Genomic DNA, 27,689 nt, shown 5'->3' with positions numbered 1-27,689 from the left:
CTGACAGCAAAGAAAAAGAATGTCATGCTTTAAAGTACTTGTTGGGAAATACTTTAACTTTTCATCTTCTTCCTCTTCTTCTTCTTAACTTGACACCAAAGAAAAGGATTGTCATAAAGTACTTGTTGGGAGAGGCTTTAACTTTTCATCTTGTTCCTCTTCCAAAGTTGACACCAAAGCAAAAGGATTGTCATGAGTTAAAGTACTTGTTGGGAAATACTTAAACTCCTTCTACTTCTGCTGCTTCTTCTTCTTTTAATATCCACATCTTTCCTTATGGGGTTGGATGAAATACTAGCTTGAACTCCACTGCATTGTAAGTTTGTGATAGGATGTCCAAAGGGTCTGCAGAGGAAAGGGGAAGACCTGTACCTGTATACTTATTCTGTGGCCAGTCAAGGAAGTGTGTTAGGTCCAGTGATGCAGCTTAACACTATTCAGCAATATCTCAAAGGCGGGGACAGAGGGTAATACACGTCCCCAGTCTTACTTGTATGTACTGCCAAGGCTGTTGTGTGTAATATGTAATAAGTGGGTGAACCAAGAAGGGATGCTAAGAAATGGTTACAATAGAAGGTTTAAATGATTGTCTACACTTCCCTACGTCATTGGTAACTCCTACTCCTCCAAAACTTTTCCTACCACCATTAACAACCCAATAATGACAGGTAGCCATTGGGATACTTAGAAATGGTTACAAGGAAAGGTTTAAATGATTGTCTACACTTCCCTACGTCATTGGTAACTCCTACTCCTCCAAAACTTTTCCTACCACCATTAACAACCCAATAATGACAGGTAGCCATTGGGATACTAAGAAATGGTTACAAGAAAAGGTTTAAATGATTGTCTACACTTAACTACGTCATTGGTAACTCCTACTCCTCCAAAACCTTTCCTACCACCATTAACAACCCAATAATGACAGGTAGCTTTTGATGGGTGTAGTAGAAGTGATAATTAAAAGAAAGTGCCCCTGAAGGATTAACAATAGAAAGTTGAAAAGACTTCCTCAACTTCATTTCGTCACTGGCAACTCTTATTAGCCCCAAACCTTTGCTACCATCACTAATAACTCCTAAAGACATCATTCATATTATATAACTAACCTACTCACTTAGAGGACACGCCAAGATCAGAAATAAAATCACATGCTTCACAGTCATAATTAATAAATCTAAGAATAAATTAGATAAGTTCCTCATAAAACGCTCACGTATTCTGTCTCGGGTCACCGTTGCGAGATTATCGTACTCAGAGCCTCGTATTTACCGGTTTCTGAGCCTATGCTATTGACAAAAAACACCAATAATTAACCATTTTAATGATAACTATATATGATAGCAGTTATTGGGGTCGAGGAGGCAGTTTTTGGGTCGGAAATCGGCAAAGAGGAGGCGGAGTACGTCAATCTGGCAACGTTGTCTCGAGTCGCCGCGGCACGGAGACTAAGCGACGTCAACACACCTGCCAGGCCGTCCAGCTGTCAAGATCGTGATTATTACTGAAGAGAAATACCATAACGCCATTAAAAACTCAAGTGCCAGTAACCAGAAGAGAAGATCAAGAGGAGGAGGACCCACGAGGCTATACAAAGGGACAAAAAGGATAAAAGAAGAACAAGAAAAAGGAAAAGGATCGTCACACACTGCTGGTTAAGGCTGTTTCCAGGAGTTAATACCCGTCTAAATACAGTCCTTCAGGTATGTATTTTAAAGGTTGTTATGTATAATGGAGGTCAGTTAATCAGTCATGGTGTTTAATAAGGTTGCGTAGCCTCGCCCACCCTGTACGCCATTTTCATTTCATTAAAGCCGTATTCTGTTTCCTGGAGTTAATACCCGTCTAAATACAATCCTCCAGGTAGCTACTTTAAAGGTTGTTATGTATAATGGAGGTCAGTTAATCAGTCATGGTGTTTGATAAGGTTGTGTCACCTCACCCACCCTGTATGCCATTTTCACTGCATTTTCTTAAAGCTGTACTCTTTCTGTTTCCAGGAGTTAATACCCGTCTAAATACAGTACTTCAGGTAACTTATTCTAAAGGTTGTTATGTATAATGGAGGTCAGTTAATCTGTCATAAGGTTGTGTTGCCCCGCCCACCCTGTACGCCATTTTCACTGCATTTTCTTAAAGCTGCTACTCTCTGTTTTCCAGAATATAATCATAATGGAGGTCAGTTAATCTGTCATGGTGTTTGATAAGGTTGTGTTGCCCCGCCCACCCTGTACGCCATTTTCACTTCATTTTCTTAAAGCTGTACTCTTTCTGTTTCCAGGAGTTAATACCCGTCTAAATACAGTACTTCAGGTAACTTATTCTAAAGGTTGTTATGTATAATGGAGGTCAGTTAATCAGTCATGGTGTTTGATAAGGTTGTGTTGCCCCGCCCACCCTGTACGCCATTTTCACTTCATTTTCTTAAAGCTGTACTCTTTCTGTTTCCAGGAGTTAATACCCATCTAAATACAGTCCTTCAGGTTCGTATTTTAAAGGTTGTTATGTATAATGGAGGTCAGTTAATCAGTCATGGTGTTTGATAAGGTTGTGTTGCCCCGCCCACCCTGTACGCCATTTTCACTTCATTTTCTTAAAGCTGTACTCTTTCTGTTTCCAGGAGTTAATACCCATCTAAATACAGTCCTTCAGGTTCGTATTTTAAAGGTTGTTATGTATAATGGAGGTCAGTTAATCAGTCATGGTGTTTGATAAGGTTGTGTTGCCTCGCCGACCCTGTACGCCATTTTCACTTAATTTCACTGTTTCTGTTTCCAGGAGTTAATAGCTGTCACCAGTCTCCCAGGCATGTATTCTCAAGGCTTCCATATATTATGGTGGCCAATTAACCTGGTAGCAGCGACGGACCAAATTTGTGGCTTTACTGTGTACCAGCGACTGGCCAAACTTTTGCCCTGATATAAACCCCCAAAAATAGATGATGCATAAACTGATCACAATTGCATTAATATATATGAAGTGGTTTGTGTGAGCGATGATTTTTTCTCACTATTCTCGCTTAGTGGGGCCTTTAAGAAACACAATCCCGCAGCTACCAGGTTAATCGGTCATGGAGTTTGGGTTGCCTAACATAAGAGTAGCCACACCTATTTCCATGCAGCGATGACTAACCTGTTTATCTCCCTCACACCCTTGTCAGTCCCATTGGGGTGGATGCGAGGGTGTGTGAGGGCCGCGCCTGGCTGGGGGGGATGGAGAGGTAAGCGGTGGCAGCAGGCATGGCTCGCTCAAGCAGACTTTCCTTTGCAAGCAGTTTCCTTTTGATTTTATGGACCTCTCTGTTTTGGATTTTCTGGGCACAGGTCTCAAGAATCAAACCTTCATTATTACACCGTTGTTTTACCATAAATAATTCAGTCTTCCTTTTAATGCGCATGGCCACTCTTATTTTTGTTATGCCTGGCCATGATGTTTAACAATATTGCACTTTAATTAAACCTTTATCCTTTGTTAGATATTTTTTTGTGTGATTAGCATGTTAAGATCAATCACGTTTGAGTCAGTCTTGAGCTTATCAAAATGCCTGAGTGTGTTTATCTTGGGTTCTTTACCATTGTTAGTTTGGTAGATGTTCATTCAACAGCCTTCCTCACATTAACTTGTGTTGCTGCACGGGTGTCAGGCATCACATCAAGTCTGTCACGCTTCTCCCAAGTTTCCCTGCCACTGTTGACTCACTGGTCTCAGTGGGTCAGTCAGCAGTCAGTGCCCTGGACACCACACAGCACACAGCCTAAACAGGAGTGGTGTCACCTCACCACAGCATCTTAAAAACCTTTTATGGGTTCAGCATGCTTCCCTGCCATGAGTTGAGGTGTAAAGAGCATAGTGGAGTGATTCAAACTGCTTGTTCTCATTACTGCCCTCAGTGACACCTCATATGATGAGGCTCAGCATGTTCACCTCTCACTGTTGTAAATGTTTCCCATTTACAGAATCCATGAAGACAAGATTTCATGTTGAGGATCCTTTACTCTCTCCCTTGTAATAATTGGGACATACACCAATGGGATCCTAAGTTTAATATTTCATATTCTACAGTAAACTAGAGATATATTAATAATCTGTCCCCCCCCCAGACCCAGCGAGGATGGCAGGGGAAGAGCAGGTGTACCTCAGCGTGGTGCGGCAGGACATACTCAAGTATGACATGATGGTGAAGAGCCTCGTCCAGGTGAGCGGCGCAGAACGCAGTGTCTCTATTGCTCACCCTTCCTCAGAATATAGGGCACTGTCTTCTCAGTGGTGAGGTGGCTATTTGATCTGGTTTGGTATTCCAGTGAATACATACAACAGTTAGCTGATAATTAATTTCCTCTCTCATCATACCTTTCTTGTTCATTGTCCAGGAGATCCGTGAGCTTGATGGGTCCCAGGCTGACCTGGATGACATTGGTTCGCTGGTTCGATCACGCATTGCACAGCTTCGGGAGCAGATTGAGGAGCTGAAGAGACTGGCTCAGGTCAGTACCCGTGGTCTGAATGCCTTGTTCTTAGAAACCTCATCATTGTGGCTGGCAGACACAATGATTTCATTCCTGAACAGTGAAGACATTCCTTGCCTCTACTGGGACTCCCTTCTTTCACTTTAAACTTGAGGATTGTAGGGAATGGGAAACAACTGAGGATAATTGTGTATTCTCCAGTGATTTTTATTGCAGGAGGAAGACAACGAGGACGAGCGCTGTCAGCTGGCCGAGGAGGCGGCAAGAAGCGAGAAAATGCTGCAGGACGACCACCGAGCCTTCCGCAACGCTCTCCTGGCGGCACAGCTCACCATCAACCAGGTGCGGCGGGCTGTACGTGTGGTGGTGGTGGAAGCCGCAGCAGCAGTAGTAGTAGCATGTTGTATATTTTGTGCTGGGTAGTGATGTGTTAAGTTGAAGGATGTTAAATAATTATCTTTCTCTGGCAGAGGAGCAAGGATGAGCTGCTGAGCAAACAGCCTGCTGAGGGCGAGGGCGAGGGCAGCGTGCGGCAGAGGCGGACGCGGGAGCTGCTGCTGAGGGACTCCTCGAGGCTCAGCGAGGACTTGCTCACCGTCACCAGGCTCATCCAGGACAACGTGCAGAAGAGTGCACACACGGTGGACACCCTGGGTGAGTCCACGTGCTTGGAGCAGCGGCACTTGGCAGAGGCTTGCCTTCAGTGGGGCTTTTTCTTTTAAATGTCCTGTTGGAATGGTCTCAGTAGCCCAGCCAGGTCTTGCATATAGTGAATTGCTTACCTTTTTTTAAGACGTTGGACAAGGGTATGTTACATGACACAAAAATAATCATATAACTTATTTAAGAACACAATATGGCAGTGTTCAAGAATGTCTTCTTTTTCTTCTGTGCCATGGCAGTCTTATGAGTAGCCCTGTGTTGCCAGCCATTTCTTGCATCACCTCATTTCAGTGGAGGGATCGCAGAGCTTGACCAGCACCCACGAGGAGCTCAAGACCATGGGCTCCGTCATCAGCCAGGCCCGGAAGATTCTCAACAAGTACGGTCGACGGGAGAACACCGACAAGCTGCTGATCTTCCTGGGCCTGGTGTTCTTCCTGGCCTCATGCCTGGTGGTGGTGAGGAACAGGTTCATCTTCTGAGGTGCCCGGGGCTGCCAGGAACAGTGTTTGGGGGGTAAGAAAATGCACTCAAAGTTTGGTACATCTAATTCCTTCAGTTCTTTGTATTCATAAAATAAAAACTTAAAAATAAGTAAAAAAATGTGTAATTTAAATTGCAAGTGCTGAAGCTTACTTTAATGCTTCAGGCAGAGTTAAAACACTACTGAAAGTCTCCTGAATACCAGTCACCATCTCTCACATGACATCTAAATTATCTACATTATTTATTCTGAACTTGAACAACCTTACAGCTAAGAAGAAAGCTTTGATGCTCACAATTTCTAAAAGTACCTTAATCACACTAAAGAGCTCAGGAGTGGCCGGGCAGTAGTTTGGGATAGTTTATGGCCAGGGAGAGGAAGGAGTCAGCCTGATCCCTTGTATTCAGCTAGCAGGTACAATACTGAGCTTTCAGATTTGTTTCCTTTATAAAACAGGGCAGGTATGCCGTGCAGGGTGAAAAATGGAGGTGATGAGCCTCAAGAAAAGTTTAAAATCCAAACTGCTAGAGTGTGTCGAGTAGGCACAGCCGGCCTCCTCCACCCCAGCCCTTGTCTGTGGCCACCCTCCTCGGGAGGACAACACCCACACTCACTAAATGCAAGAACCTTAAAATAGCACAGTTAATTCATCTATACATACAGTTGAATACACACACACGCACACAGATACACCTTTCATGTATTAATCACTAGTTGAACTAGTCAGGTTGCCTAACACAGATGAGGAAGAGGATTGTGTAATAAAATATACATGTATGAGTTGCACTCTACAGGTTGTGTTTGAAGACAGGTGGGCAGGTACTCAATTGTACTATTACAGTTTCTTGCGAGATCGTGTTGCTCTTGTAGGCCTGGAAAGAAAGGGCAAAGGATTACACTGGAGAAGATCAAATATATAAATTTATAATAACCATTTTTTAATACATATCCCCCACACAGTCAGCCCTCCACCATCACCGGTGAACTGTGCCAACCATCTCTCATCAACTATCTCTGTACCACTGACCCTTGAGCCTGCAGTGGGTGAGAACCCATCACCCGGGACACAGGGCCACAGCAACATCCAGGTTACCACAGTGTACTCCTCAGTAACGGTTCTCTCCCACCACAGGCTCAAGGGCCAACACAACTCAGATGAGCACCAGGGCCATGCACAGCTGTACTGCATGCCCAAAATTTTACACACGATGCATATTCAAATTATCATGACACTCACCTGGCCTCTGGGGAAGCAACCTCGGCCGTGACTTTGCCTCTTCTGTTGCTGGTCCTGGCGGGGGGAGGGTCCTGCGCAGCCTTCTGTTGCCTCCTCCCTCTCTTGGGGGGCGTGGGCACACACTCCTCGTCTTTGGAGTCCTCGCTGGGCACATCTTCCTTCTCCTCCATCTTCTCGTCGTCCTTTCCTCCCTTCTTAGCTGCTGCCTTCCTCGGCCTTCCCTTCTTGGTTGTGGCAGCTTTCTCTTCTTCAGTCTTTGTGTCTTCATCCATTTTTTCCTCACTGGTATTCTTGGATTTTGTTCTCAGCGGCCTCTTTCCCCTCTTGGCAGGAGTTGCATTGTCCTCATCTTCCTTGTCCTCTGCCTTGCCTTCATCATCATCAGCAGTGTCTCCCTTCTTGGCCCTTGTCCTCTGTGTCCTTGCCTTCTTGGGTGGACTGTTATTCTCCTTGTCTTCAGCTTCATCCTCCTCCTCCTCCTTCTTGCTTCCCCTCCCACCTCTTGTCTTCCTTGCTGCTGGTCTCTTGGCAGGGATGGACTTTTCTTCACTGTCCTCGTCCTTACTTTGTTTCGTGTCGGGCTCGTCGGCAAAAGCCACCTTCCTTCTGGTCCTCCTTGTTCCCTTCCCACCCTCCTCCACCGCAGCGGTGTCATGCTCTTCCTTGCTCTGGCCTCTCTTGCTCTTGGAGGCTTGGGGTTTGTCGTCCTTGCTTGTTTGGTCTTTTGGAGAGCCAATTGCTATAGCCGCTGCTGCTGCTACTGCCGCTGCTCTCCTTCCTCTCCCTCGCACTGTGGGAGTAAGCTGGGCCGCCTCTTCCACAGACTTCTTCTTGCCAGACTCTGCTGCTGCTCCCTTTGCAGTTCTTCCTCTGCGAGTGATCTTTGCCGGAGACTCTGTGACATCCTCATCTGATGAAGAGGTCTTGTCAGGGACATTTTGTACCTCAACCTCCTCGTCTGGGAGCTTATTTTTTGTTCCACGTCCCTTTGGTAGAGACGCTTCGGCGCTCTGTTCTCTCTGGCTGGAATCTTCAACAGGTGCCGCTGCTGCCACTGCTCTCCTTCCCCTCCCTCTCACTGTGGGAGCAGGCCGGGCCTCCTCCTCCACTGACTCCTTTGTATCCGACTCTGCTGCTGTTCCCTTGGCAGCTCTTCCCCTGCGGGTGGTCTTTGCCGGGGACTCTACTGCGACATTCTCATCCAGCGTCTTCGCAGGGACATTTTGTACCTCGGTTTCATCCGAGAGCTCCTTCTTTGCTCTGCCTTTCTTTGGCCGAGGTGTGGCTGCCTCTTCCTCCTTGCCTTGCTTTCCCTGGATGGAGTCTTCTTCAGGTGAGGGGAGCACCTCTGGAAGGGGTGCTACTTCACCTGCATCCACTGTTGCCTGGAGAACTGTGACCGGGGTGCCGGGTGCAACCAAGGCTTTGCTGGGGGTGTCCTGATCCGCATCCACCCCTCCTTTCCTGGTCCTCTTGGACTTTCTCGTGGGTGTTGGCTGTTCCTCCAGAGGCGTGGAGAGCAGGGAGTGTGTGGAGCCAATGGGAGACTGCACCAGCTCCAAGACACAGTCCTCGATCTTCCTTCTGGAGCGCATCCGCCTGACTGGCGTGACCTCACTCTGCTGGTCGGCTGCCTTGGGCTTCCTCTGTGACCTCCGCGGCGCAGGGCCCTCCTCCTCCTGGCCCTGGGGCGGAATATTTTCTGAAGGGGAGCTGGTGGCCGGGGAGGCTTCCTTCTGAGGGGTGGCAGCCTTGCCTTTCGCTCCTCGCACCGGGGACTGTGAGCGGTCCACGTTGGTGTGGTCTGCCAAGGGAGTCTTTCTTGCTCTCTCAACCCTCACAGCTGCATCATCTTCCAGCTGTGGCTCAGGTGTGGACAGGAGCATAGCCACACCTGTAAAATCAGCTTCAGGTGTGTTTGTGGGAGTCTTGGGCGAGCGCAGCAAATGTCTAACACCTCTAACATTGGTGTAGTCAGCCTCGGGGGATGCCACAGCAGCCTTGGGAGTCCTGAGCAGCTTGCCCACACCTGCAACATTGGTGTAGTCAGCTTTGGGAGAGACCACAGCAGGCTTGGGTGTTCTCAGCAGTTTTCCAACACCAGCAACATTGGTATAATCAGCCTCAGGGGATGCCACAGCAGGCTTGGGGGTCCTCAGCAGCTTCTTCATCCCTGCCACTTGTGTGTAGTCAGCCTCAGGGGATGCTGGCGCGGGCTTGGGGGTCCTCAGCATCTTGCCTACACCTGCAACATTGGTGTAGTCAGCTTCAGGGGATGCTGGTACAGGCCCGGGCGTCTTCATCAGCTTCCTTGTCCCCACTATATTGGTGTAGTCAGCCTGAGGGGATGTCGCTGCAGGTTTGGGTGTCCTGAGGAGCTTCTTCACGCCGGCCACGTCCGTGTAGTTGGCTTGTGGTGATGGCGGTGCAGCTCTTGGTGTTTTAAGCAGCTTCTTCACACCGGCAACATCTGTGTAATCTGCCTGGGGTGATGTGGCAGCCTTGGGCGTCCTAAGGAGCTTCTTCACACTTGCAGCGTCTGTGTGGTTGGCTTGGGATGAAGTTCCTGCAGCTCCCTCAAGGTTCTCCTCTGACGCTGCATCCCTGGAACTTGTCTCTTGCTGTTCCTGAGGTATAGACTCCGCAGAGAGGTTCCTGAGTGGGGCCATGTTCTTCAGCTGTGGCTTTGGCGTTGAGATGGCTGTTCTGGGAGTCCTGAGACCACTCACGGGGGAGACAAACTTGTCCTGGGTCACGTCGGGTGTGTGGGCGTTGCCAAAGTCAAAGGTGGTGGCATCGGCCTCTATGGTGACCTGCACCGGGGAGTCCAGGGCCTGTCTGTCTGCAGGGTTTCTGTACACACTCTCCGGTGTGCCGCAGGGGGCTGGTGTCTCCAGGGAAGACACAAAGAGGTCCTTGGTGAGTTCAGGAGTCCTGACAGCAGAGAAGTCAAAGTTGGTCATGTTGATGGAGCTGATGGAGGTGTTGGCAGAGGACGAGGACGGGGAGCTGCGCAGAGCCCGGCGCAGCCGCTGGGACGGTGAGGTCCGGGGGGTGGCCTTCACCCTGCCTCTTGGGGATGGCACAGCTGTCTCTCCTGTGGGTGTTCAGGGAAGATTAAAGTGATGTTCTACTCTTCATACTTTCAGAAACATGTAATAATAATAGAGTGGTAAGTAAAGTGTGTCTGGAATGTTATCTTACCCTGAGGTGGCACCCTGGGGGTGGCCATGAGGGAGGACAGGCCCTCCAGGTCAGCGGTGTCGCCCACCCCCCCAGGCTGGTTGACGGGGCATGGCTGCTTCTGGCCCCGCCTGAACACCTTGGGGGTCTGGGTTGTCTTCCGGCGGATGATGATTGGAGCTGGAGAGTTGGCGTGGCCCGTGCTGGTGGTGCTGGCCACCTCCTGCTGCTTCAGGGCTGCCTCCTGGAAGGGAAATGTTTGCTGTGTGACAAAAACAGTTTTATAATTAGTCTCTTTTTCACAAGTAACTGAGTTTAGTTTCCCTTCACACAAGCCTGCCCTCATTGACTGGGCTTTGCTAGTAAAGAGTCCACCAACCTTGGTCTTCTTGGGCTGCACAGTCCTTTTGGATTGCTTGTGCATGGTGCGAGTTGCCGCCAGAACAGTCCGTGCCTTCTGGGAGCGGGAGAGGGCCGCCCCCTTCCCCGTCAGCCCCTTCTTCAGCACGTCAGCCCAGGTCTTCTTGGGCGTCTTGGCCTTCATCACCCTGGACAGCTTTCCTGCATGACAAAGAACATGGTCAGCATGTCAAGGATCCAAAGCAATGAAAGTAATATAAACCACAAACATTCCAGCCACAATACAGCACTGGTGGACCATGCAGGGCCCTCAACCCACCTGACTTGAGGCCCGGCGTGGCAGAAGTCTGGCTCTTGATAGTGACCTTCTTGTGGGTGGACCTTGATGTTGCTGCCTTGATGCGAAGAGCAGAGGCCGGGGTTCTGGGGTGTTTCTTGCCGGTGGATTTGGGTGTTGCTGACCCACTGTTCTTGGGGCTGTCTGTCTTCAGTTTCTTGGGAGTTGGTGTCTTGAGTGTGGCAGACCTCTTGACCCCGGGTGACTTGGGAGGTGTCAGCTTACTGGTGCTTGATGCTTTGGGGCTGCCAGTGTGTGGTGGCGTCAGAAGCACCGCGCAGACATTCTTGGGACTGGCAAACTTGGGGCTCTGGGACTTCTTGCCCTTAGCAGAACCCGGGGCTGCTATGACCTCAGGGCTCGAAAATTTGGGCGATGAGAGCTTTTTGCGGCTAACCGACCAAGGAGTGACAGACCCAGGGGCTGCCAACACCTCTGGGCTGGCAAACTTGGGTGTTGCTGGCTTCCTTGGGCTGGCAGACCTGGGGGTTGACAGCTTCTTAGAATGGCCAGGCTTGGGGGTGGTAGCTTTAGGGGTGGCCACTGTCTTGGGCCGACCTGGCTTGGGAGTGGAAGGGGTTTTGGGAGAGGTGCCCTTGGGAGTGGACAGTTTCTTGGGGGTTGTGGGTTTCCTGGGAGTCGACAGCTTCTTAGGGCGGCTAGGCTTGGGAGAGGATAGCTTTGGAGATGTGGCGGCCTTTGAAGTGGATTTTGGCGACGACAATTTGGGGGACGAGCGGTTCTTGGGAGAGGATAGCTTGAGGTTTGCAGCTTTAGGGGAGGAAAACTTCTTGGCTGCAGACTTGGGAGAGGAAAACTTGGGAGACAGCTTGGGTGAGGGAAACTTAGGAGATGACTTGGGAGATGAAAGCTTGGGTGACGGAAACTTGGGTGAGGGACATTTGTATGATGCCAGCTTGGAGGAGAGAAACCTGGGGGAAATGGACTTGGCTGAAAGCTTCTTGGGAGTGGCAAGCTTGGGAGAGGCAGCCTTGGGAGTGGCAGACTTGGGTGTGGGAAACTTGGGGGAAGCCTTAGGGGTGGGAAACTTGGGGGAAGCCTTAGAAGCTGCTACCTTTGGGGAAGACTTGGGTGTGGGAAACTTGGGAGAAGCCTTGGGAGTAGGGAACTTGGGAGAAGCCTTAGGAGTTGCTGCCTTGGGAGATGACACTCTCTTAGGGGTGGCAGACTTGGGAGAAGCCTTAGGAGTTGCTGCCTTGGGAGAAGCTTTGGGGGTGGCAGATTTCAGGGATGTCAGCTTGGGAGAAGCCTTAGGAGTTGCTGCCTTGGGAGATGATACTCTCTTGGGGGTGGCAGATTTGGGAGAAGCCTTAGGAGTTGCTGCCTTGGGAGATGATACTCTCTTAGGGGTGGCAGATTTGGGAGAAGCCTTAGAAGCCTTGGGGGTGGCAGATTTGGGGGATTTCAGCTTGGGAGAAGCCTTAGGAGTTGCTGCCTTGGGAGATGATACTCTCTTGGGGGTGGCAGATTTGGGAGAAGCCTTAGTTGCTGCCTTGGGGGTGGCAGATTTGGGAGAAGCCTTAGGAGTTGCTGCCTTGGGGGTGGCAGATTTGGGAGAAGCCTTAGTTGCTGCCTTGGGGGTGGCAGATTTGGGAGAAGCCTTAGGAGTTGCTGCCTTGGGGGTGGCAGATTTGGGAGAAGCCTTAGGAGTTGCTGCCTTGGGAGAAGCCTTGGGGGTGGCAGATTTGGGAGAAGCCTTAGGAGTTGCTGCCTTGGGAGATGATATTCTCTTGGGGGTGGCAGATTTGGGAGAAGACTTAGGAGTTGATACTCTCTTGGGAGTGGCAGACTTGGGAGAAGCCTTCGGAGTGGCAGATTTGGGAGAAGCCTTAGGAGTTGCAGATTTGGGAGAAGCCTTAGGAGTTGCAGATTTGGGAGATGACAGCTTGGAAGAAGCCTTGGGGGACGACAGCTTGGATGAGACAACCTTGGGAGATGTTACTTTCCTGGGGGTGGCAGATTTAGGAGATGAGAGCTTGGGAGAACCCTTGGGAGTTCCTGCTTTGGGAGAACCCTTAGGTGTTGATGGCTTTGGGGATGACAGCTTGGGAGAACCCTTAGGAGTTGCTGACTTGGGAGAAGCCTTGGGAGTGGCCACCTTTGGGGAAGCCTTTGGTGAGGAGGGCTTCTTGGGAGTGGCATTATTAATTTTCCCAACACTTTTAGGGGTACCAACCTTCATAAACTTTTTGGGAGTAACATATGTAGGGGTGCCAGCTCTCTTTGGGGTGCCAAGCTTGGGTGTGAGTGTCTTGGGTGCTGGTGGTTTAAGAGGAGAGTTAGAAAACTTGAACAACTTTTTTTGGGGGGTGCTGGAAACCTGGCTGGTACTTGCAGGCCTCTTGAGGGACCCTTGCAGCTTAGGAGAAGGGCTCAGGGACTTCTTGGGGCGGCCACGTGGCAATGGGGTTCCGAGTGACTTGGGACTCTGAGACTTGGGGCGACCACGTGGTGCCTTGGGACTCTGGGACTTTGGGCGACCGCGTGGTGCCTTGGGACTCTGGGACTTTGGGCGACCGCGTGGAGCCTTGGGACTCTGGGACTTTGGGCGACCGCGTGGAGCCTTGGGACTCTGGGACTTTGGGCGACCGCGTGGAGCCTTGGGACTCTGGGACTTTGGGCGACCGCGTGGTGCCTTGGGACTCTGGGACTTTGGACGGCCACGTGGTACTGGTGTTCCTGGTGCCTTGGGACTCTGGGATTTCTTTGGTCTACCCCGTGGTGATGGTGTTGCTGATGGTGACAGGGACTTCTTTGGTCGGCCACGCGGTGATGGTGATAGAGACTTCTTTGGTCGGCCACGTGGTGATGGTGTTGCCGATGGTGATAGGGACTTCCTGGGGCGACCACGAGGCGAGGCTGCTCCCGGTGCCTTGGGGCTGGGGGTGTTCTTGGGGCGGCCTCGGGGAGATGTGGATTTCTCCCCAGCAGCACTTGGGGACACGAGCTTCAAGTGTGCGATCTTTGTGGAGATAACCTTTGGGGATTTGGGTGTCTTTGGACCAGGTGTGGGTCGCTTGAGTGGTGTGACTGGCTTCTTTACTGGTGTTCTGTCCATAGGCTTGTCAGTTGGCATTGGCTTAGAGGATTGGGCAGGGACTTCAGTGGGTTGGGCTTGTGATGTGTGTGGAGTTTCTTTCTCTGGGGAGGGTACATCCCCCTGCAGCTTGCCCATGCTGATTCCAAGGCTGCGTGCCAGATAGGGCTTGACTGGGGTGGGGCTTCGTCGACGCAGGAGGCTCTTGGTGGGTGTGTCGGGAACATACTCAGGGATACTCTCAAATGTGGAGGCAACCGACACTCTTCCAGATTTTCTCGCACTGCCTGGGCCAGACGAAGGGGCATCGAGGGGACTCTGGCGACCGTTGGGCTTGTCTCCCTTGCTTACGGGAGTGGCGGGCGGCAGGAGCTTGTCGAAGTGCTCAGGGTTCAGTTGAGGTCCAAACGACACCTTCTTCCTCTTGGCCTCTGAAGCATCATCAATACTCCAGCGATGTGACACTCCAGCTGTGATAAACAATGTTATACTTGTAGCACACACTATTTGTGAAGGCAATGCTAATGTCATACGAACCCAAGGGTCAGAGAGCATGCACACACAAAGGATCTTCTACAAGCCTTGACAAATCTTTAATTGTAAAAAATGACAAAGGTAAGTGATGCAAACACAAGGTACACACAGGTTCAATAAACTCCTCCAAATAGGAAACAGGAAATCTTACTGGTCCCTCAAAACGCAAAAAGGTAAAATGAATAAATAAATAAAAGCAGAACCTAACACTTCACCCACCACTGTCTGTATAGCGAGGGAGCGGCGACTTGTCCACAGGCACGAGGATCTTCACTTTTTCTGCAGGGGCGACAGCGGGGAAAGACACAGCCAGGGCGGAGTCTTCAGGGTACTCCCAGCGGAACTTCCTCTCCCCCACGCTGATGACCTGCTTGTGGCTGAGCATGCACACCTCCTCCGGGGCCAGCGTGTAGTCACCCAGCACTGTTTGGTTGTTGTGACTCAGGTTCGTGAGATACGCCTGAAGAGGAAAGGTAAAACAACAGATTAGTTGGAGAGAACAAAAGAAAAATAAATATCAACTCAAATCTGTAAGAATGACAAGCAATAGACTATCACAAGGTTTGAGTAATAGTAATAGATAAAAAAGTCCGGTAATAATACCTAGTGTATAAAAAAAGAAATAGATAACAGAACTTTCTTTTCCTATTACAGACCCTCCAACTTTTCCTGTTACAGACCCTCCAGTCACTTCATTATTAACTCTCATCAATCCTTGCACTATGGTAGTTATCACATTCAGTTCTTATAAGCGTGGCCCCACTCCCTTACCAGTAATAGATGAGTCTACTGTTGTAATAAATGTGTAAAATAAAGTGGTAGATATTATGGCATAGTACTTTTCTTAATACAGACCCATAAGTCACTACATAGTTAACCTTTTCAATCCTCTGCCTGTCAGCCTCTCATTCTGTTTCTGTTGTTGGAGCTGCATCTAGCGAGTTATTTGTTGTAAGTTTTGTTCTTTTACCCTTGAGATGCCTGTTGTTGCGTTAAATATATAAGTAAATAAAATAAAGTGCGCCCCAGCCTTGCCCCAGTGCCTTACCTTCCCGCTGGGGTCCACATCGATGCGACACTGCTGCTGGGACACTGAGTTAAGCTGCACCCGGATGTCACACTCGATGTTCCTGCCGATGGAGCAGCTGCAGTGCACCATGGGGTAGGGCGTCCCGTCGGCGCCCGTCCGCTTGATAACCACCACGGAGCCCACGACACTCATGGTGGTGGTGCTGCTGGTGCTGACGAAGGGGAAACGACTGGCTACGACCTAGGCCCGCATACCTACCTGTGTGTGGAGGATATATCATTAGAGTTACCATTTAAAACTACACAAGTTCAGCCGAGTAATTCTTCACCTACTCTACTCCTTTCTTTCCTTCTTTCTTGTCAACTGTCTTATTTCCCATTTTCTCTCTCCCTCTAATTCTCTTTCTTGGTCTTATCTTACCTTTGCTTACCTTAGTGATAGGTAAGCAAATGTAAAATAAGACCAAGATATCAGATGAGTAATTCTTCACCTACTCTACTCCTTTCTTTCCTTCTTTCTTGTCAACTGTCTTATTTCCCATTTTCTCTCTCCCTCTAACTCTCTTGGTCTTATCTTACCTTAGTGATGGGTAAGCAAATGTAAAATAAGACCAAGATATCAGATGAGTAATTCTTCACCTACTCTAAGCATCCAGTTGTTTTTCCTCTTTTCTTTCTTTCGTGTCAACTGTCTTATTTCCCATTTTCTCTCTCCCTCTAACTCTTTTACTTGGTCTTATTTTACCTTCATTTTGATATCTTCGATTCTCCCCTTAAAAACCTTCACAGTGAACAAGGTGGCGGTGTCAGGGCGAGCCGGTGGGACAGACAGACAGCGAACACATTATTGAGCAACCGAAGAGATCAAGTGGGCAGCAGCAGTTCAAAAAAGGCGGCATGGAACGGCACGTGGAGGAGAGCGTGATAGTATTTGGGTCGTGGTGGAAGGCTCGGCGGCGGTGCGTGAGAGGGGACGGGCGGGAGGTGATGGGGAAGTTACTGATAATGGGAGTAAGATAACCACTCTAACCAACTTCAAAATCTCATAAAAACTGTCATATGAAGACCCGTAAGATAAAGAGCTATATATACCTCCATCAATAGTTTTCATTCTCATTCTGCAATAAATTATATACATTAATCATCAAACTGGGAAACTATATTTAGAGGTATTTTTTTTAAGGCCCCGGTATCTTTTTAGTCAATTACTCATCCTCACAGCTGTAGTAGTGGAAAATTTTACGCATCAGTCCGTTAAAAAAAAAATTACCTTCCTTTTCATTCACCCTCAAACACTCGATAGTCTCTTTTTTGATAAGGGAGACAGTAAAAGCTAAACACATGCACACACAAAAATGCGGCAACACAATGAACTTCAAGAAACGAATGCCAGAAATCTCCAAAGGGAATGACTAGCCTATTTTTTTTTCCCCTCCAGCTATATAATTTTCCTACCTCTGTCTTTTTTTCGAGCTAAGTTTTCTTCCGGAGGGTCTTGACACGAACCCCTTGAAAGAGTTCTAAATACAGTCACATAGCTATCTCAAGTAGGCGTGAATCATGCATAACTCGGTGACTGCATGGAGTGGATAGGCCGGCAACATGAGGCAGGGGGGGTAGAGGTGCCTAGGTGCTGACTCAGGCTTGCATGTGTGTAGTGACGGTGTGTGGCGAGGGGGAGGAGGGGGTTCACAGAAGGCATTCAGCAAAGTATTACAACGACCGCTACAAAATGCCGTCCCTGCTTGCCCAAACCACTTCTGGCAACGGGATGTCCTATACAGAGCCATGCGGTGCGCGGGCCACATATATAAAAGCTACCCGTAAGATACCACGACCATCTTCCTATATATAGCACAACTAGGCTACAGATTTTAACTCCAAGGCGATCTGGTGGCCGGATAGGGATAGTTTTGATTCTAAAGGCAACACACACACCGGCTCTTTTATGCATGACAACAGGAAACATTCTCTCGTAGCAAAGTTCAGAGGGTTATTCAACTCCTTGACAGACTATCCTCGGAATGTCTAAAGTGCATGGTGGGTGCCTCGCGATGTTATGAGAGAGCCATAGGGACACCTTTCAAAATTTCGGGTTCACCGGAAATACCTCAAGCAAACCGTCAGTGTTGAGGTGGCGAGGCATGGCTACCCAACACCCGCGTCATCCCAGCAACTAACTACACCTGGCAATGGAATAACGGGGGTTGGCAAAATAGTCCACGCCTTCACAATACAACACATCATGAATACTGAATACTGCACGTGCCAAAGGGGAAACAGATCATTAGCCTAACCTAAACAGCTGCCCACTAATTAAGATTTTAAAAGCAAGCTATTTAAGTCCCCCACTCCTTCATTTCCCCGCGTGTCTTGACGTAAAACATGCCCACAAAACAAAATAAAACCAGTTCTACCCTTATCAAACGGATTTCCCGCGGTACTGTGTACTATATAAACCACCACTCAGCACGCCGTCACTCCGCCGGGCAATGCGTTAAATAAGTTTTATTACGTACACGATAAGCTACAAAAACATATATCAATGATTATAAAAAAAAGTCAATATAAGCTTACACGTAAATACAGTGGTACCCCCTTAAATTCAGTCTATAAGTTAAAACAGCTTAGGAAAAGGTATTTATAGGCTCAAAAAACACGAAATAGCAACGAAAAGGGATTAAAAATAACGTCAATATCGTCTGCCACATAAATACATTAGTGGCCCCTTAAAACGAGTCTTCCAGCGTTGAAATACCTGAAGGAAAAGTTCTATAGAGCCTCAAAAGAAGCTAAGGAAACACGATAAATGAATGAAAAGGGTAAAATAAACGTCAATATCGTCTGCCACATAAATACATTAGTGCCCCCTTAAAACGAGTCTCCCACCTTTGAAACACCGTAGGAAAAAGTTCACTAGGCTCAAAAAAAGCCAAGAAAAAACACGATAAATGAATGAAAAGGGTAAAATAAACGTTAATATCATCTACCACAAATACATCAATACCCCCTTAAACCGAGTCTCAGCATTGAATCACCGTTAGGAAAAGTTCACTGGAGTCTCAAAAGAAGCTAAGAAAACACGATAAATGAATGAAAAGGGTAAAATAAACGTTAATATCCTCAAAATAAACGTTAATATCATCTACCACAAATACATCAATACCCCCTTAAACAGAGTCTCGGCATTGAATCACCGTAAGGAAAAGTTCACTGGAGTCTCAAAAGAAGCTAAGAAAACACGATTAATGAATGAAAAGGGTAAAATAAACGTTAATATCCTCAAAATAAACGTTAATATCATCTACCACAAATACATCAGTACCCGCTTAAACCGAGTCTCTCAGCATTGAATCACCGTAAGGAAAAGTTCACTGGAGTCTCAAAAGAAGCTAAGAAAACACGATTAATGAATGAAAAGGGTAAAATAAACGTTAATATTATCCACAAAATAAATACAACAGCCCCCCTTAAAAATCCTTAGAGTTCAATGACCACCAACATCCAACGCTCACTGACCTTTTTTTTAATATTATAGTCGCGCCGTCACGCCCACGCCGCCCATACGCCCACGTGGTGACACAAAAACATAACTAAATAAAATCACGCGGGAAAATACCACGCCATCATTTTTGCCTTAGAGATTTAAATGGCGAGATAATGGAAAAACTGGTACCCACTTCAAACTGTCATTAGAATCAAACTTATTCCTGGTATTTCGTGGCTCCAGGCTCCTCGGTGGTGTTATTTGTGCTTTAAATGATAACTGGTATTGAAATTTGTAGGTATTTTTGTTTAATAGAGGAGAAAGCACGGAAAAATACATCACCTGGCAGGACGTGCCCTCCCTCACCCGCTTCCACTTAACAACTGCGCGCGCTCGATTTGAATCTGGCCTCCTAACTTCCCTCCGCCGCGTCAACTAGTACCAAATCAAGGGTCAAAACGCTTATTTACGCCCACAAAGCATACAATAAGCACACTAAATATCCTAAATAAACTAAAATAAATGGAGACAATAATAATAAATACAACAAATGATCCGAGAAGCGGAATTTCTGCTCCTAACCTGATTTCAAAAACGCCTATATACGCCCTAAGACATGCATTGAATACACTAAATACGCGAAATAAACCAAAATAAACGGAAACGATTCAATAAATAATCCTAGAAGCGAAATTTCTACTTCCATACCATTGTTCAAAAACGCATATATACCCCAAAAAAGCCATTGATCATACACTAAACAAGACGGAAAGAATACAACATTAAATCCAAGAGTCGAAATTTCCCGTCATGACCCAATTATCAAACGTTTTTGATCTATACTTATTTTTAAAGCTACGTAATGCGCGGAGCAGGGTTCAAAACAAAGCTCGACGTCGCTGATTGGCTGGGCGGAGGCAAGACGGCATAGTACGGCTACTCTGATTGGCTAGCTGAATCAGGGCAAATATGAGAGCTTGACGCTGATTGGCTGGTGTGTTGTGCAGCAAGGAGGGAAGTGTCGTGATTGGCTGAGCGGTTTGTTGTCAGTGTGGGTCAGCAGAGAGCAGCTTCGTATTTTAACTTTCCACGAGGCTTTGGGATAAATAACGAGGTAATTATGACCGCCTTGCCATTAATTAATATCCTAAGGTCATAATGGTTAAGGAGACGCCATTTAATAACCCCCACACCCTCCACCAGGCGCCGGGGACATCAGGAAGACATAGTAGTGGGGCTTCCTGTCAGGCCACTAAACTTACCTTCATTAACAGTAATTACCCGCCGTGAGTGCCAGGTGCCAGGTGTGCGGGGTGGGGGGCAGATTATAATTTACCTGCAGTGCCACGAGCCCCAGCAGTGCCAGGCTTGGAGGGCACTGGTGGGTGTGTGGCCGCCCCGAGGGAGATGCTATACTACTGTTATCTCCCTGTATCTTGTCTGTGGTCACGGCAGGGTGCGTGGGAAATTGATTAACATACAAATCACGCGACCAGGAACAAGAAACAAGAAAGAGAAAGACTGAAATAACCCTGAACCAACCCCATGTAGAATTTGAGGGGGGTACCTCTGGCCGACTGGTTAAGGAGTGGCTTATAGGTCTCGCTGGTCGCGGGTTCAATCCCCGGCGCCGGCAAAACCTTTCCTTGTCTGGATTAATTTCCCGTGTGCTTCGTTACACGCAGAGGTCGTGTGGGAGTGTAAAGAGAAAAATTCTGCCGTTTCACTAAGATAGCAGGACAGTAGATTTGAGTTAATATTGAGAAAGCCAGCATCCCAGTTACTCTTTAGCTAGGCATCCTCCTTGTAATCTTGCCACAGAAATAAGATTAAGTTAACCCTCAATCCTCTAAGCTTGACATTGGTTTTTAAAAGAAAGATTAATATTACTTCATACACACTCCTGAAATTAACTTATCTGTCGGCCACTCCTCTTGGCTCTTTTGTAGGAGCAATGAGTAGCGGGCTTTTTATTTTCATTATTGTTTCCTTGTTTTTTGCCCTTGAACCGTTTCCTCTCCTGTAAAAAAAAAAAAAAAGTTACCTGAAAATTTTGACTGATAGAATCACCTCCCATTTAACTATTATCATGATGTAACTCTTGAAACTAATCCCATGTGTTTATGTTAAGCCTCACCATTGCTTCCATCATCATCCTACATTGTACACATGTCGGTGTGGGTGTTGTGTCCTGCCAGACAGCCATGCCAGCGTCGCCGATGCGCAGGCGGCGATCTGCGCGGCGGCTGCGGTCCGGCGTGCAGCAGGAGGAGGAGGAGGAGTGGTGCCCCGCTGCCACCTTTGCCTTTCCAGAGTCCCCGCCACTGTTGGAGCCGAAGAGGTCCTGTCATGCTCAATGTTCTATTATTATTATCATTATCACATCAGCTTACTCATTTATGAACAAAAACTGCCGATGCTGTCCTACTAATTGCACATACGTATACATGTAACTACTTCTTGCTTTTGTATATATATATTTCCTTCATTTGCATACTTGCCCTCATACACTTTCCATCACTCAGCAGTCCAATTTAACCTTATCATACCGAGAGCCACAATCTACCGCCCCATCTAACACAGGGAGGAAATAATGTAGGTACCGGTACTGATAATTCAAGCAAAACAATGGTACGGAGATTGACAGGGGCATGTATAGATGACACCTGTTGATTGCTGGGAGGTGCAGTATTTCCAGTTGCCTCACCTCCTATGGCTAGTGGGTCCAGGGACTTATATCTCTCTTTTCTCTTCCCTTGACAGGTCAGAGAAAATGGTCACAACAGAAAAAAAGGTAAATTATCTGTAGTTTTATTTATTTTATTTACTTTATGTTGTTTTCAGCAGTCACCAGATTCTGTAATTTCAGTTTCATATTACCAATGCTCAAGAAGTCACCCTTATCAGTAGGAGGAGACCTATATGAAAAGAATTGAAATGAGATACAAAAAAAATAACCTTTGTGGAAATAAAGTTTGATAATCAGTTTATTTTTACTTCTTTGTTATTTGATGTTCTTAGAAATGGAGTTAATAATTGCAAGGCTGGTAGAAATTTAACCTTTTCAGAAATACAGTTTGATAATCAGTTTATTTACTTCTTTACTATTTCATGTTCTTAGAGGTGGAGTTAATAATTGTAAGGCTGGTAGAAATTTAACCTTTTCAGAAATACAGTTTGATAATCAGTTTATTTACTTCTTTGTTATTTTATGTTCTTAGAGATGGGAGTTAATAATTGTAAGGCTGGTAGAAATTTAACCTTTTCAGAAATACAGTTTGATAATCAGTTTATTTACTTCTTTACTATTTCATGTTCTTAGAGATGGAGTTAATAATTGTAAGGCTGGTAGAAATTTAACCTTTTCAGAAATACAGTTTGATAATCAGTTTACTTTTACTTCTTTACTATGTCATGTTCTTAGAGGTGGAGTTAATAATTGTAAGGCTGGTAGAAATTTAACCTTTTCAGAAATACAGTTTGCTAATCAGTTTACTTTTACTTCTTTACTATTTCATGTTCTTAGAGGTGGAGTCATTAGTTCTAAGGCTCATTGCAATTTAACCTTTCCAGAAATAAAGTTTGATAATTTTGTAATCGGTCTATATTTCTACTTCTTTACTATTTTGTGTCCTTTGAAGTGGAGTTAATAGTTGTAAGACTGGTAAAAATTTAACCTTTCCAGAAATAAAGTTTGGTAACCAGTCTTTATTTCTACTTTTAATACTATCATATGTTTTTTGAGATGGAGTTAATACTTGTAAGGCTGGTAGGAATCAAGACACACACAGTAGTAGCAGAGTCACCCCTCCTGAAATTGACCTCTCTTTCGGCCACTCTTCTGAACTCTTTATAGGGGCGGTGTACAGCAGGGTTTCTTTCTCTCATTACTACATTTTAACTCCTTTTATTTCCTTGAGCTTCCTCCTTAACTTAAAAAAAAAAGTAAGGTTATAGGCTCAAGGGGTGTTATTATATACCTCAGTTAACTCCCTTCTCTAACAGTCGCTATTTTCCATTTTGATAGCTCCGGCGACAGACCATGATGCCGAGACAAGCCGCTGCCGCCGTTGCCTCCCCGACCCTAAGCCAGCGCCGCACACGTAGGCAGTCCATGATGCCGGTCAAGCTGCGCACCTCCCCGCCAGGCACCAAGGTCAAGGTCTCAAAGGCCAAACCATCCGCCTTGCCCACGGTCAAGTCGAAACGGAAATTGACGGAGGAAATTTTGACTCTGGAGGTGACTGATATATATTTTTTTTTATTTATTTATTTGAGTTTACGAGGCGTGCTTTGATTGTCCGCGCCTCTTCTGGGTAGCACAGCATAAAACAGACCAATGATAACTTTTAAGCCTTCATATAAACAGCTTGACACACACACCTTTAGGTTATACGAAAAACATCACGGCAATTCCTATATATTTCTCATTGAGTTACTAAGTCACTCAGTTCAGAAGGTGCTACACGGTTATACTTGTTCAATTGCCGAGTCCAAGGTATTTAGGTATCATATACGTAACAGCTAGTAGGCATTTCTTGTATTTCTCGACATCTGTCATTAATCTTTCTCTCTTTCCAGGCATTCTAGTAATAGTGTAATTTTAAGTGTTGACCCAAGAAGCCTCCAAGGTAAGATACTTCAACACTACTCTGTAAGATATTTAGTCTAGAACCATAGTGTTGAAACCCTCACTGATCACCTTCCTTTTAACGTCTCAGGAATCACCGGTGTCGAAGAGAAGGCGTGTTGTCCCCATCTCAAAGTCCAGCACTCAGGTGAAAACAGCAGCCTCACCAACACCCTCCAAGCAACACAAATCCATGAGTGCTCTCCCGGCACCCCGCAGCACACGCAAGGCTCAGAGTAAGACCGCATCGCCGCGTACACCGCCTCTCGAGTCATCACGCAGGAAGACACCAGCCAGGAAGCGAGCCTTGTCCCCTGCAAAGGCCACACCCTCGCCGCCGAAGAGGAGAGCCACGTCGCGTTCGAAAAGCGAGTCCCAGTTTGTCCGCGGGAAGTCCCTCACTCGGAGCCAGAAGAAGAAGACCACTGCACCGAAAAGCAAGTCCTCCGTCCATATCAAGTCCCCCATCGCTAAGAAACTGGACCCCTCCCCTAAGAAGAAGTCGGATAAGAAGCAATCCGCAGCCTCTCTCAAGCGTTCACCAAAGTCCCCGGCCTCCCCCGCCAGAAAGAAGGCAACCTCGGCAACCACTCCAAAGAAAACGGGGAAGACGGGACTGAAGAAAATGGCATCCTCCTCTACAGCGACACCTCCCGCACCACCACCGCCGAAAAGTGCCAAGAAGTCCCAGAAGAAGGCCAGCAAAACAGCACTCAAGGAGACAGTACAAAGCCCCTCTAAGACACCAGCTAGCAAGAAAAAGACTCCGACACCCAAGACTCCGACAGCAAAGTCTCCACCAAGCAAAAAGAAAACTCCCGCCAAGACTCCTGATGCAAAATCCCCAGCGAGCAAGAAAAAAACTCCTTCCGCTTCCGCTAAAACTCCGCCCACTAAAAAAACACCCACAACCAAAACCCCAAAGAAGACCCCCACTGCAAAATCTCCGCCCAGCCAGAAAAAGTCGCAGAAGAAGACACCCACAGTGGTCACAAAGAAAGTCAAATCGCCCCCCATTAGCACGAAGAAACGCTCTCTCTCCTCTGCCAAGGTTGCATCCCCCAAATCCCCGTCTCCGCAGAAGCGCCGACTCGTGCGCTCGACGGCCAAGAGCCACATGAGCGACATCAAGACGAAGAGCTTGAGGGTGGTGCTGCATGGGATCAGTCCGCCCTCCTCCTTGGCCTCCTTCAGGAAAACCCCGTCGTCCAAGAGAGCTCCCGATGCCACGCCTCCTAAAGATCTCGGTAAGGGGAATAGATTGTATGGGAAACTACACTATAAAGCACTGTCTAGAGTATTGAATGGGAAACTATACTATAACACACTAGAGTATTGTACGGGAAACTACACTTTAACACACTAGAGCAATGTATGGGAAACTACACTATAACATGGTCTAGAGTATTGAATGGTAAACTACTGTAAATTCACAATAAGTACAAAACCTCATTGCCCTTGTGTAGAGTCAGTTTACGACATAGAAGGATAGAAGGGTTAATAGATGGCCCTCACATTTGGCTACTCTTTACTTATGTCTTGTATGGGAGTGGCAAGTTGCTTATCCCCCTGTTGTCACCCTCGCAGGAGAGTCGCCCGACCTGCCATCAGCGCGTAAACAGCTCAAGAGGATAAGGGACAACATCGCCTTCGCCCACGAGCGCCGCCACAGTGCCAGCGCCACGCCACGCAAGTCCCTCTCGCGCACCGCCAACAAGTCTGCCGCCAAGCCGACCCTGGGCAAGGTGGTGACGCAGGTGAGATATCTTATTCTTTTCTTTTTTCTCTCTCTCTTGGTAAGGAAAGACCCGGCTATTCTCTTTTTCTGCCCCTCTTTTCTCGCAGTAAAGAAAAAATTTTGAGAAACACGTATAAACCTCGTAAATTAGTGCCAGCAACATTATTATTGATTTACTTATTTATTATTATTATTATTTGTATTTATTTATTTATTTTTTTTTTTTTTTTTTTTTTTTTTTTTGAGTGAGTGACGTAAGGAAGAGACCATTAATTATCACCAACAGCATATAAAACTCCATCCCAACCTTCACTTTCCCATTCTCTTCTATATCTTTCCTTCCTTTCTCCATTTATCAGTAAGGAAATGTCTAACCAAAGCACAGTACCATACTTCACTATCAATATCACACCCACCATCATCTGACACAACCTTCATTTCCCCATTCTTTTCCATATCTTTCCTTCCTTCCTTCCTTTCTCTCTTTATCAGTAAGGAAATGTCTAACCAAAACACAACACCCAATCTCACTCTCAACATCTCACCGTCATCCTTCTTCCCAGGCCGACATCCACGCCACGGCCACCGACAAGTGTGACTCCGACGGCACCCTGGCGAACCACTGTGACTCCTCCTCTGTACAGGACTCCACACCCTCCGCTCGGCCCCCGCTGCCGGCCACACCCAAGTCCTCCAGAGGCACTAACGTCAGGGTGTGTCACTTCAGCAGCAGGTACGGCCAGCAGGAGGTTGTTTTGGTGTGTCTGAAGGCTGTCATGGTGGTGGTGGTATGGGTGTTTATATGAGTTATTTATTTATATGGTTGGTTAGTTTATTTTTTCAAGACTTACAGACGATTTTATACGTGGACAAGGAAAGCGATTTTTTGTCCTCTTCATGTCGCTCCTATAAAGAAAACAGTGAACTAGCAGATTGTGTCACTTATAGTTATTGTTGTGTTTATAGTTTCCTTCATTCACATAGTAGAGAATAAATCCAAAGTGAAGCAGCTTAGGATACAAGTATACTTTAAATTGCCTAGAAGAGGAGAGCTAGAGTGTGATAAGTCAGGCCGCTCTACATAATAAGTGACTTAGTATATCATCAACAAAGCCCGGACTCTATCAGTATCCCTGTTCCCTCCCTCCAGGATTGCCAGCAGCGCCTCGGTTCAGCGTCTCACCCGGGGATCGGCACCACACAGCAGCACACCCATCAAGGGGAGCGCAGAGGACAGCACCATCCTGTCCGAGTCCATGGATGACAGTGTGGACGGCAGGAGGGCGGACACCAGCTCGGAGGGCATGAACGGCGTGGAGGAGGACACCAGCATGGACGAGAGTGTGGAGACGCAGGAGGCCGAGTCCACCACTCCAAGTCGCAAGAGTTACTGTAGTCTCATGTAGTGTTAGAATGACCTATTTTTAGTCTGTTCTGGTGTTTGCCATTGCCAGGTGTACCTTTGCATAGTATATTTTATCTAATATAGAAAGTTCTTATATTTATTGAGTGAAGAAAAGACTATTCTTAAATTATTTTTATGGGAATATAAAGCTGTGGTTTTATGCGAGGTACTCTGGGACCTCCCTCCACTGTGGCACTCCTGCAAGGACTGTTGGTCTGCTGACTGGCCTGTACCTGGGGCTGAGAGTGCTGTGGCCTGTGCAGGGACCTGTTCAGCCTCTTCCCTGTGAATATGGGAGCTAGGCAGGCTGTGTCCTTGCCCCAGCATTTTTAAGTACTTATGTAAACTGGGTATTAGGCAGAGTTGTGGACCAGCCATTGTGGAGCCTCTGTTGACAATGCCAGGGTCACAGACCTTTGATTTTGATGATGATGCAGTAATCCTCACTGCATGGGCTTGTGGCATGCTGCCCAGAAGCCAACTCTGCTCACAGGGATTTATCTGCGTAATTAGTGGAGGAGGAGGCCAAGGGGTACCCATGAAGCTCGTAGCTTTAGCAAGTCGCTGGATCCTCCTGGAAAGTACCTGATGTGGTATAAACCCTTACATGGAGGCCTGCTTGGGAGGACAGCCGGGAGTGGCGTCGCAGGGTGGGTGAGGCAACGTGACCCCGGTGCATGCTCCCATCAGTTGATTGGTTGAACGGTTTTAAGTTAAGCAGACTGCATGTGTGTCTTATGTACTGTAGGAAGTGAACAAAGTGGCCTGGCTGCCACCTCTGGATAGTTCAAAACCTGTGTTGTAAGGATTGACTTCTCTCTCATGACTTGTTGTACCTAAGCATCTCGTCCACATTCCTTCCGTTGCATCATTGAAGCTGACATGTTGTTTTTAGGTCTTTTTGATCTTCGCAAGTGCACTTATGTGTTAGCAGCCCTGTTGGTAGTCCAGCAGCTGACCTTGCAAACACAAGTACAAAAATGTGCAGTGACTTTTTAAGTAAAGATTGTTACATTTGCTTTGCCACTTTCATTTTCCTGGGAAGTGCTGTTGTGGTGCAGCTGACTTGCCTGATGGG

General features: G+C 47.1%; 3 protein-coding genes across 38 annotated transcripts; 2 read left to right on the top strand and 1 right to left on the bottom strand.

Annotated features, from left to right (window-relative positions):
- The first annotated feature begins 1,436 nt into the window (after positions 1-1,436).
- Positions 1,437-6,544, top strand: LOC126985307 (vesicle transport protein SEC20-like). Of its 10 annotated transcripts, none has more exons than XM_050840046.1 (8): positions 1,437-1,703; positions 2,621-2,652; positions 2,779-2,806; positions 4,101-4,195; positions 4,371-4,484; positions 4,683-4,808; positions 4,937-5,120; positions 5,421-6,544. In XM_050840046.1, exons 4-8 carry the CDS (start codon positions 4,112-4,114, stop codon positions 5,609-5,611), a joined length of 699 nt encoding a protein of 232 aa, XP_050696003.1. In that variant the 5' UTR covers positions 1,437-1,703; positions 2,621-2,652; positions 2,779-2,806; positions 4,101-4,111; the 3' UTR covers positions 5,612-6,544. The 10 variants fall into 10 exon arrangements, with proteins under 10 accessions (XP_050696003.1, XP_050696002.1, XP_050696000.1 ...); XM_050840045.1 differs by lacking the exon at positions 2,621-2,652 and adding an exon at positions 2,452-2,483; XM_050840043.1 differs by lacking the exon at positions 2,779-2,806 and adding an exon at positions 2,452-2,483.
- LOC126985305 (nascent polypeptide-associated complex subunit alpha, muscle-specific form-like) lies at positions 5,662-19,228 on the bottom strand. Of its 25 annotated transcripts, none has more exons than XM_050840027.1 (10): positions 19,181-19,228; positions 15,371-15,610; positions 14,542-14,782; positions 12,352-14,258; positions 12,244-12,312; positions 10,713-12,093; positions 10,413-10,594; positions 10,055-10,295; positions 6,851-9,947; positions 5,662-6,485 (listed from the first exon to the last, which is right to left on the bottom strand). In XM_050840027.1, the coding sequence occupies exons 2-10, from the start codon at positions 15,542-15,544 to the stop codon at positions 6,449-6,451; spliced, it is 7,329 nt and encodes a 2,442-aa protein (XP_050695984.1). In that variant the 5' UTR covers positions 15,545-15,610; positions 19,181-19,228; the 3' UTR covers positions 5,662-6,448. The 25 variants fall into 25 exon arrangements, with proteins under 25 accessions (XP_050695984.1, XP_050695985.1, XP_050695991.1 ...); XM_050840028.1 differs by lacking the exon at positions 12,244-12,312 and adding an exon at positions 12,130-12,231 and having other exon boundaries at positions 10,713-12,060; XM_050840034.1 differs by lacking the exon at positions 12,244-12,312 and having other exon boundaries at positions 12,367-12,458; positions 12,519-14,258.
- Positions 19,229-19,824: 596 nt separating this feature from the next.
- LOC126985301 (nucleolar protein dao-5-like) lies at positions 19,825-27,630 on the top strand. 3 transcript variants are annotated; one of them, XM_050840007.1, is made up of 8 exons: positions 19,825-19,952; positions 21,037-21,179; positions 21,602-21,632; positions 22,866-23,078; positions 23,560-24,715; positions 25,056-25,225; positions 25,770-25,939; positions 26,357-27,630. In XM_050840007.1, the coding sequence occupies exons 2-8, from the start codon at positions 21,043-21,045 to the stop codon at positions 26,610-26,612; spliced, it is 2,133 nt and encodes a 710-aa protein (XP_050695964.1). In that variant the 5' UTR covers positions 19,825-19,952; positions 21,037-21,042; the 3' UTR covers positions 26,613-27,630. The 3 variants fall into 3 exon arrangements, with proteins under 3 accessions (XP_050695964.1, XP_050695965.1, XP_050695966.1); XM_050840008.1 differs by lacking the exon at positions 21,037-21,179 and having other exon boundaries at positions 19,826-19,952; XM_050840009.1 differs by lacking the exon at positions 19,825-19,952 and having other exon boundaries at positions 21,068-21,179; positions 21,602-21,631; positions 22,864-23,078.
- Positions 27,631-27,689: the final 59 nt, after the last annotated feature.

This window comes from Eriocheir sinensis, chromosome 59 (genome assembly GCF_024679095.1).
Source record: "Eriocheir sinensis breed Jianghai 21 chromosome 59, ASM2467909v1, whole genome shotgun sequence".
NCBI classification, from domain to species: domain Eukaryota; kingdom Metazoa; phylum Arthropoda; class Malacostraca; order Decapoda; family Varunidae; genus Eriocheir; species Eriocheir sinensis.
The sequence above is the reverse complement of the archived record's forward strand: the minus strand, read 5'-3'. Positions and strand labels throughout refer to the sequence as shown.

What these genes read in the sequence shown, in the direction of transcription:
- LOC126985307 (XM_050840039.1), top strand. Translation starts at nt 3,175, where the DNA reads ATGCGAGGGTGTGTGAGGGCCGCGCCTGGCTGGGGGGGATGGAGAG. An exon ending in TGGTGAAGAGCCTCGTCCAG is followed by an intron (nt 4,196 to 4,370) that starts GTGAGCGGCGCA and finishes TTCATTGTCCAG; the next exon opens with GAGATCCGTGAGCTTGATGG. An exon ending in AGCTGAAGAGACTGGCTCAG is followed by an intron (nt 4,485 to 4,682) that starts GTCAGTACCCGT and finishes TTTTTATTGCAG; the next exon opens with GAGGAAGACAACGAGGACGA.
- LOC126985301 (XM_050840007.1), top strand. Translation starts at nt 21,043, where the DNA reads ATGCCAGCGTCGCCGATGCGCAGGCGGCGATCTGCGCGGCGGCTGCGG. An exon ending in CACGCCTCCTAAAGATCTCG is followed by an intron (nt 24,716 to 25,055) that starts GTAAGGGGAATA and finishes TCACCCTCGCAG; the next exon opens with GAGAGTCGCCCGACCTGCCA. An exon ending in TGGGCAAGGTGGTGACGCAG is followed by an intron (nt 25,226 to 25,769) that starts GTGAGATATCTT and finishes CCTTCTTCCCAG; the next exon opens with GCCGACATCCACGCCACGGC.
- LOC126985305 (XM_050840012.1), bottom strand. Translation starts at nt 15,544, where the DNA reads ATGAGTGTCGTGGGCTCCGTGGTGGTTATCAAGCGGACGGGCGCCGAC. An exon ending in CCCTCGCTATACAGACAGTG is followed by an intron (nt 14,259 to 14,541) that starts GTGGGTGAAGTG and finishes TGTTTATCACAG; the next exon opens with CTGGAGTGTCACATCGCTGG. An exon ending in CACGCCGGGCCTCAAGTCAG is followed by an intron (nt 10,595 to 10,712) that starts GTGGGTTGAGGG and finishes TTTGTCATGCAG; the next exon opens with GAAAGCTGTCCAGGGTGATG.